At 49.9% G+C, this 9546-nt stretch overlaps 1 protein-coding gene across 1 annotated transcript; it reads right to left on the bottom strand.

Annotated features, from left to right (window-relative positions):
* Positions 1 to 249: 249 nt before the first annotated feature.
* On the bottom strand, positions 250 to 3742 carry RTP2 (receptor transporter protein 2). The gene is made up of 2 exons (XM_057740235.1): positions 3579 to 3742; positions 250 to 757 (listed from the first exon to the last, which is right to left on the bottom strand). The coding sequence occupies exons 1-2, from the start codon at positions 3740 to 3742 to the stop codon at positions 250 to 252; spliced, it is 672 nt and encodes a 223-aa protein (XP_057596218.1).
* Between the last annotated feature and the right edge of the window lie 5804 nt (positions 3743 to 9546).

Here is a 9546-nt window from a genome sequence, read left to right on the forward strand (position 1 = left end):
CAAAACTGGAGAGTTCTAAATCCACTTTGGACCCTTCTCCCCACATCCCCATCCCTGTAAATTTTAAAGGAAGGATCATTAAATATCTCCTAGAGCAACTCACATTCTCACATGCAGAGTAATAAACTGAGGTCCAAAGAGGTAACTGGGCTGTCCAGCGCTGTATATTGAATCTGTAGCAAAATCAGGACCAGAACCGCATCCCCACTCTCACCCCACGTGCCCTCCTCCCACCCTCAACCAGCTCCACTAAAAGAAGGTCGAACCTCGGAAGGAGAACTGCAGGTAGACAACGAGCAGGGAGAGGGAGGCCCAGAAAAGGCACCAGCGAAGGGAGAAGAAGTTGTAGCCCGATCCTTCCTGGGCCCTTGACTTGGAGGCACCGGAGAAGGTCGCCTCCTCCTCCAGCAGCTTCTCGCTGGGCTTCCAGTGCACGATGCCCTCCTGGCAGGCCTCGCAGAACTCGGTGCGGTGCGGCCCGCTGTCCGGGCGGCTGGCCACGTGGATGCGGTACTGGCCGCCGTCCTCTTCGTAGCACTGGTCACGCAGGCTGGTGATGAGGTTGTCCACCAGGTTCTCGATGTTCTCCTCCAGCATGCTCGACTCGTCCAGCCGCGCCGTGCCGCACTCGTAGCACAGCTGCTTGAAGACGCGCATGCGCACCGAGCCGGCCCGCTGGGCGCGGTCCAGGTACATGTGGAAGAGGATGACCACGTTGGCCGACTGCCAGGTGTGCCAGCACCAGGTGCAGTGGAACCTGCAGGGAAGGGAGGCAGGGACGGAGAAGGTGGGCCCCCCTCTCAGCCACGGCCGGCCTGGAGGAGCCTGGAAAGGAAGGGCCCTGTGTGCCTGTACCTGGAGGTTGAGGCGGAGTGTTTACCGCCCCCTGGGTACGTTAGTGCCTGAGCCGACATCTCCGCCTCCCCCTAGTGAGCTCCCCTGGGCCTGGAGCAGCCAGAGGCTGAAGCCATCCGGCTTCCAGCCACACTCCCCAGCCTGCCTCCTGTGCCCCCCTCCCCCACCCCGTGGCCTTGGTTCCCCAAGCCTCGTGCACTCAGAACATGGAGGCTGCCCGGGGTCACTCCCCCCAGTCTGGGCCTTATTTCTCTTCTGTGAAATGCAGGATAGTTGTGTCCAATAAGGATCCTTCTGCTCAGACCTCCCATGACTCTGATAAGGGGAATGACCACATATCTCACTCAGGCATCCTGTCTAATCTGGGGCGAAGAGATGCCTCTAGCTGTCCCAAGCACAGACCACTGAGAACCCATGGGATGGACAGGTGGATGGGTGACGCGCCAGCAGGGCTAGGACTACAGAGTTTGGTCTCTGCACCTTCACAAAGAACACTCTCCTGTCCCTTGACAAATCATCCCTAGATCCCACTCCAGGCCTGCAGTAGAGACTGGGAAGGTGTATCCTGGTCTGCATCCCCCCCCCACACACGTACACACATGCACTTTTACATACACACAGGCCACTTTATCTAACCCTTCGAGTTCCAGCCTCAGGAAACACAGAAGGAAGTGGCCTGAGACGCGTTCGGCCTAGGCTTCATCTCAGCCCCTACCCAGTGCTTGCACACCTTCAATGGCAGAGAACTCATTACCTCCAGTGGCAGTTCCTTCCATCCGTGAGATAAAGCTCTTCCAGGCCCCTGTTCCTGCGGCTTTATAGGTGGTCCAAGGTCCACTGGGTTGAGTCTGCCCTCACTGCTGACCCTCTGTGGGACCCCCATTGATGGCTCTGAAGGATTTCTGGTGAGGAACTCAATTCAATCCAACAGACATTACCCAGTACCTACTGTATGCCAAGCACCACACCGTGCAGTGGGGTGGAGATGAAACCAAGCCTGGTCCTGAGCCCTGGGGCCCATGGACAACATAAGTGCAGCCCAAGGCAGGGTTGGCACACCAAAGCATCCTGATTGGTCCTGAGCCAGAAGGGATGTGTCCTCCTCCATCCTGCCTCCCCCTGCTAGGCCAGAGCTGCGGGGCACAAGGGTGAATGCATCCCAGTGCTTACAGATAGGGTGAGCCTCTGCACAGAATATGCACAAGGGCGATGCTTCTCCAGCCCTGCCTGAGGCCAGCTGGAAGCCACAGGTCACCAGCCAGGAATAGGACCACCTGAGCCCTGAGGCCAGAGGAGCCACATGGAGCTCAGTTCCCACCCCCCTGGGCCCCTGCATCTGAGTTTCCAGCCCTTTGCACCCCTTCCACCAGCCAGCTCAGAGCTTCACATCGTGTCTCTTCCTTCTGCACCTTTTCTAAATCAAGCCAATCCAGAGATGTTTCCCCTCCCTCGAGCCAGACCTCAGATCTTAAATCTCAAAGCTTCAGACCAATTAGGAGGGGAATTTAGGATCATCTAGTCAAACTCTGATTTCACTGAAAGAGAGCCCTCTGCAAACACACAGCTAGTCAGAGACAGGGCCAGGACCCAGCCCACACAGGTACCCAATAGATCTCTTGAATGGATTTGAATTGAAATGAACCAACCAACCTCTGCCTCTCTGTCTTTTGTCCCAAAGCCAAGTTCACTCTAATATTTGCAGGCCTTGGGGAAGGAGTACAAGTGTAAGCTCCCCACCCACAGCCTGCCTCCCTCTGTTCCCACCCCGAGCACCACAAGGAGCTTCACACGTAAGCATATGTGAACAGCCCAGTCTGTGTGTCCAAGTTCTGTGTGTCCACCCTCCCCTACCCAGGACACAGCCACCTGTTGGCATCCCCAGGGGCCTAGAGCTATCATCTGTCCTTGATTCGATGGACCAGATGAGCTTGAGTCAGCTTGGGCAGGGCATTCTGTGGCCCCAACCCCAAACCATGGTCTAGAAGAGGGAGAGGCATGTGGGCTTCAGAAGGATGTGTCCTCTCGACCTCAAGAACTCCTTGCTTTATAAGAAACATGCAGCTAATATAATGTATGCGATGCTGGGCCCTAAGGACCTACCAAACTCCTGCCCAAAGCTTTTTGTCACAGACCCATAGGTAGAAGAACTGGAAGGGACTTGATTGATCACCTAAGACCAACTCTCTGGTTTTGCAAATGTGAAAACTGAGACCATACAGGGAAAAGGATTTGACCAAGTTCACTGCACAGCCAGTTTCTAGAACATAGCAAGTGAACAATAAATGTTTTGTATTCAAATCTAATTTCATTACGTTGACTGAACAGACCTAGGACCAGAGCTAAGGCTTTCCCCAGTGGACGTTATGGCCTCCTCCACTCAATTCAATAATTCATAATTTCTTCAATCTTTAAGAAATTATGAAAATATGAAAACGTTTAAAGTGTCAGAGATTGCAGGGTCATTGGAGAATTACAGCTCTTTATTTACCGTGGAAAACCCAGACCCAAAGACAGAATACAACTTGCCAGGAGCACCCAGGGAAGTCAGTGGTACAGCTGGGATTAGAGCCAAGGCTGGTTCAACTCACCAGGCAGTTCCTTCTCTGGCCCCCTAGCCGGAGCTGACCCCGGGATGGGGCTCCACGTATCTCTGCCTCTGCCTAGAAGGTGCCCCCAGGGCTGTGCCGCAGGACTCCCCACAGGCCCCTACACCCTTCTCTTACCTGCCCGAGGCATGCTGCTCCAGGTACTGCTTCCAGCCAGGGGCCAGCTCATTGGGCTTCAGGTTGGGGTCTATGATGAGCTCCCAGCTGTCGGCCGGCTTGGCCACCTCCATCTTCTCATAGAAGACTTTCTTCCACTCGCAAGTGGTCAGGCTGGTACACATGGTCCTGCTGTCGGGGCCGAAAATTTGAGCTCAACCTGAGTGAGAACACAGAAAATGGCCAGGTAGGTGCAGAGCAGGGCAGTCTCTGAGGTCTGAAAATCCTCCTTGACAGGACCAGAAGGAAAGAGGACCCAGCAACCTCCTTTGTCACCCTGGAACCTGTTACCATGGAAGCTGGGGCCGGGGCTGGGGAGGAGGGACGTCCCAGAGGAGCGTTCCAGGGCCCTGAGCTAGGCTGCGGAGGCAGGGCTGGGCAGTGACATGAGTGCCGTGAGCAGGGAAGGGGGCTCAGCCCCGGCCCATGCTCACCCAGGCCTCCAGGAGTCTCCAGGAGGGAAGGGCAAGTCGGTGGTCCTGCTTCACCCCTACTGCTCTTGCAGGCATTCTCCGCTTCACGTGCTACGGTGCCTGTAACACCTCAGGGGACTTAGGGGACCAAGAGGAAACCAGGGACTGGGAAATGCAGAGCCTACAGCTCCCACGCCCCCTGATGTGCTGGGACCATCAATGGCTGCGTGCCAAGCACTAGCTGCGTGTCCTGCGTGCTGGCCAAGGCGGGGATTACTCCCCCTTCATCCAGATCAGGATGCTGGGGTTTACACACCTCTCAGTGGCTCATCCATGACTCAGATCCAGGCCTTCCACACCCAAACTCATATGTTCATTTACCGCAGTACTGTTGCGCACCTGACACTTAAGTACTGAGAGAGAAGTAATGTGGTTCCTTTGCTTGGGGAGCTCGCAGACCAGTTGGTGAGATAGAATATAATTTCCCATGCTGTGAGAAGCACAGTAATAGCATTTTAGAGTCATAAAGTCACAGAATTATTAGAGCTCTTATTTCATTCCTGGTCCCAGGCAGCTGCTGGGGGAGCAAGTTGGCTCTGTGCTGACGCCTCCTGCTGCCTCCGCTGCTGCTGAAAGAGGCAGGCAATAGGGTCCCCAGGGCTCCCTGATGTCCAATTTAAATACTTTAGAGACTCGAAGGGACCTTGGCTCCAAATTTGCATAATCCGAATGAAGGCACTATCCCTGGAGAGAGGCGGCCTCAGCAGGGAAAGACCAGGTGAGTTGGCAGCTGACTCCAGCTCTGCCCCCGAGCTCTGCGTGGGCTCAGAATCCAGTCATTTCCCACAGTGGAGCTCAGTCTCCTCACCCACACAGGGGAGGCTGTGCTAGGTAACATCTAAGGGCTCGCCTGGCTGTAATCACATCATGGTTCTTCAACCTGGAAATCGGATCACAGAGTGAGAGCGTGCAGACCTGAAAAAGGTTGCTGGGAACCAGAGGAGAGCTTTCAGTGCTGAGCTTCAGACTTGGTACTTGCCTCCGTGTGCTGTCCGCCTAGGGTGGGGTCAGGGGAAACACCACGGGAACCTCTCTTGGAAGGGGTACGTGTCCTCCCCTAGCTGTGTGCAGAAGACCTCAGGGAGGACGAAGCTGTGTCTTAGAGCCCTCGGCTGAGAGCACTACAAGGGCCCTTTAGTTTTAAAACGCTCATATCCTCATTGAACTCCTCGCCTCTTACCTGAAATCTCCTGACACTGAATTAAGACGGCTCAGGCCCAGAAACAGGAAATTATCTGGCCAAGGAAAGTGCAGGCCTCAGGACTGGGCTGCTCACTCCTTGCTGGGCGCCCTCTCAGCAGTCAGCTCCCAGCCAGGCGAGGTGGGGGTTCCCTGAGTTCCCGGCAACAGAATGCCTTGAGGAGCTTGTGGCCCAACCTAGAGCCACATGCCAGGAGTGAGTCTCCGGGAAATAGTGTGTCATTGTTCCCAGAACAAATGACAATGAAGGAAAAAAACAAAAAGAGAGAGAGTGGAATTGTCAGGGTTTACCTGCTGGCTTTTACTCAAATGATGCAATCCCTTTAGGCCTAGAATCAGGCGGAATCTGAGTGGGAGCCCTCTAAGCAGAGACCAATATAAGTCATCCTTCTGTCCCACCGCCCTGCTTTCTCTCAGGAAGAAAAGCTTGTGTTACAATCAGTGAGCACAAGTACAGCCTCACTTTTCTATGCATGGCTTGCTCCAGGAGGCACAGTGTAAGAGCTCACTAATGTACAAACATGTGTGGCCGTGGCCTCATCACACACTGGCAGTTTCACTATGCATTGTTGCCATATTTTTTATCTAGATAATACTTTAAAAAATAAAGGAATTTGTATTCCTTTATAAAATTAAATAGTGTGCACCAGGATTCTGCAAACAAGATTGGCAAGGGGGCGGAGGATAAAAGAACCATTCCCGCTCTCCAATTTGGAAATTGGGTAAATAAATAGCTTTGCAAAATATTCATTATTTAAATGTTACTTATTAGAACAAAACAAAGAATGTCAATGCGGAACCTAAAAATAAAAGTAATGAAGAGTGGGGGAGGTGAGCAGATACCCCTGGGAGCTTTTGAAAACTCTGTGTACCCTTACCCCAGAGATTTCAATACATGAACTTGACGGGGGGTATACCCTCTCCACCCCCATTCTGCTCCTGGGAAGACCCCGCAGCTGTTGACAGCCACTGTTACTAATGGGAATATGTTGTCCCACAGGCATCTTGGTGCCAAAACAGAAACAAAAATGAAGGTTGAGTAACTCTGAGATAGTGGTTCAGGATATTTCTTTACTTAGAAACAACTCCAGGAGAAATGCAAGCTGTGTCCCGTCTTGTCCTCTCTCCCCACAGTTCAAGAAACCAAGGAAGGTGCTACAGGGTAAATCCAAGGTCCCCGGGAAATCTTTTCAATAGCTGTTAGGATGGCCTCTCCATCCGCAAGATACAGCACTCAGCCGCAGCATGGTCCAAGCTCCACTCTGGGCGAGAGGTGACCTCTGAGTGTTAGGGCATTCTCATGGTCAGACCAGCCCACAGGTCTCAGTGTGTGTAGTGAAACACCTGCAGGGGAAGATTTCATAGCACTCTCTAAACAACTGGCAGCAACCAGGAAAGGAGCAGATAGTCAATATTCTATTCCTGCTGGTTTCCAAAGGTCTGAATTCTATGGGCCATGCTTCCTGGGCAGCCCAAAGTCAATATTAAGGGTGGCCGTACCTACTGTCACCTTTTTCAGGGCCTTTTTATGTGAGGCAGAGATTCGGTGAAATTGTCACACTATCTATGGGAAGATCATAAATTAAAAGGGCAATGTGGAAGCAGGGAGTGCTCTATGCAAAGAAAAACAAGAGAGGATGGGGCTTGAGTAAGTAAGTTAGTAGTTCAGGAAAGAAGAATGTAGAATTCTCTGCTGAAAAGACACAGTCAGACTCAGAAGGTCTGGAGATACCTTCAGCAGATGCCGCCAATGCTGACTTTTGTCAAGAAGTCGAGGGCCTCCATCAGAGTCCCTTGACTATACTGAGAACCTGTCACTTTCTGATGAGCTGAGGCTCCACTCACACAAAGAACCATGACTCCTCTCTGGGATGATCATGGCAGAGCAAAAAAGATGCTTGGGGAAGCTTTTGCCGGCTCCTAATGCTTCCATTCTGAAGTGACATTTTTCACTTCTCCTCACATTCCATTGGCCAAATCAAGTCATGCAGCCAACCCTGCAATTGGGCAGGGAAATGTATTTTTCCAAAGGAGGAGGGCACTTTAGGGAGTGGCGCCAAGCATTTTGGACAACAATAAAATCCGTCACAGCATCCGCCTGAACGATGGGCACCTCCTGGAACAACGGAGCTAAACAGATTTTCTGGTGTGGTACACTTGGAAATCCTGAATTCTAATCTCTAACTGCTCTGTGACCTCTGTGAAAGGGAGACCTGTAGAGGATGGGGACCACATGTCCTGAGTTGTCCAGAAGGATCTATATATTTCAAGGCCGCTGCGCTTGATTCCTTAGGAGAATATGTACTTAGCAGACCATGGGGAACTGCAGTCAGTATAAGTTGCTGAACCGCACTCCAGACCTTTGAGAGTCCAGCCCCAAAGCCCTAGCAAAACAGCTTTACTAAACTCCCTTGCATAGTTGGGCAGAAAGACATATTTGTAAATATGGTAATTAACAAAATAAAAGCATGCACTTAAACACCACAGCTTCTAACCACCACCAAGACTGTTCCAGAGGCAATCATCCCTGAGGTCGGCAGCAAGGATTCGGCTCTGCCTAGTTCCAGTGACTGGAGGACAGGATTGTAAAGACCAACCTCTCTGCTGGCCACAACTAAGAAATGCTGCTTAAAATATTATTTGTAAAAGTATTAATGATATAACAAGATGATAAAGCACCATGAGGGCAGAATCTACACAAAGACAGGAACCCAGAAAGATGAGTAGAGCGCTAAAGCTGCTTTTACTCTGAAGGCACTTGTCAAATCTGATGAAATAGAGCTGCTGTATTGAGCCCTTCAGAGGACCCAGGATGACGGAAGACAGAGTCTAGGGCCCACCCAAGGCAGGGAGCATAATAAGAGGCCCTCTGCTCAGAGAGCTGGAGCAATGAAGGGCGACACTTCCAGTGTAACAACGAATGGGAAGCACCAGCCCCAGCTTCTCCCAGAAGACTGTAGGATAATTGCCTTGAACATGAAGAGGAAAATGTATTGTTTAGCTTCACAATTGGACAAATGCTTATAATGATATGGGGATAATTACTAAATGAATAGGAACAGAATATATCTAAACTTTCATACTAATAGAGAGAAAATAATGTAATTATTAGAAAGCACGTAATCCAGAAGAAAACAAGAAAGGAGAGATAATCCAAATATAGTGAAACAGGAATTCCCTGGCTGTCTGGATATATGCCTAGGAGTGGGATTGGTGGGTCATATGGTAATTCTATTTCTAGTTTTTTAAGGAACCTCCATACTGTTCTCCACAGTGGTTATATCCATTTGCATTCCCACCAACAGTGCAAGAGGTGTTCCCTTCCCGCCACACCCTCTCCAGCATTTATTGTTTGTAGATTTTTTGATGATGGCCATTCTGACCTTTGTGAGGTGATACCTCATTGTAGTTTTGATTTGCATTTCTCTAATAATTAGTGATGTTGAGCATCTTTTCATGTGCTTGTTAACCATCTGTGTGTCTCTTTTGGAGAAATGTCTATTTAGATCTTCCACTCATTTTTTGATTGGGTTTTTTTTTTTTTTTTGATATTGAGCTGCTTGTATATTTTGGAGATTAATCTCTTATTGTTGCTTCGTTTGCAAATATTTCCTCCCACTCTGAAGGTTCCCTTCATTTTGTTTATGGTTTCCTTTACTGTGCAAAATCTTTTAAGTTTTATTAGTTCCCATTTGTTTCTTTTTGTTTTTATTTTCATTATTCTAGGAGGTGGATCAAAAAAGATCTTGCTGCAGCTTATGTCAGAGAACTTTCTGCATATGTTTTTGTCTAAGAGTTTTATAGTACCTGGCCTTACATTCAGGTCTTTAATCCATTTGGAGTTTATTTTTGTGTATGGTGTTAGGGTGTGAGGTCTCAGGACTTAACAAACCTCAGGTTCTTAATGTCTCTTTGCAGAAAGAATTCAGTGAGATACAATGTGATAGGTAAGAAGTGGGTTTATTTAGAGAGAAATATATTCCACAGACAGAGCGTGGGCCATCTCAGAAGGCGAGAGGTGTCTCTTACCTAGTTTTTAAAAGGTGATATAAGAGGACAGGAACATCGTCATGTGAATTGATGCCAGTAAGCATGGGAAGGAGAGGGTTTGAAAATAACTTATACTAGAATAGAGAGTAAATTCTGTGATGTTAAAAGTAGACACTGCAGGTGCAAAAGGCATTATAATTACTTAATTTGTCTTGCCCCCTGCAGAGTTAGGCAAAGTCCAAGGGGGTGAGGGGACTCTAAGGTTC

The sequence above is a fragment of the Hippopotamus amphibius genome, chromosome 6 (assembly GCF_030028045.1).
Source record: "Hippopotamus amphibius kiboko isolate mHipAmp2 chromosome 6, mHipAmp2.hap2, whole genome shotgun sequence".
Taxonomy (NCBI): domain Eukaryota; kingdom Metazoa; phylum Chordata; class Mammalia; order Artiodactyla; family Hippopotamidae; genus Hippopotamus; species Hippopotamus amphibius.

Excerpts from the sequence above, each read along its gene's own strand:
- RTP2 (XM_057740235.1), bottom strand. The coding sequence starts at position 3,742 with ATGTGTACCAGCCTGACCACTTGCGAGTGGAAGAAAGTCTTCTATGAG. Across the intron at positions 758-3,578 it reads GAGCAGCATGCCTCGGGCAG|GTTCCACTGCACCTGGTGCT; the intron begins GTAAGAGAAGGG and ends CCTTCCCTGCAG.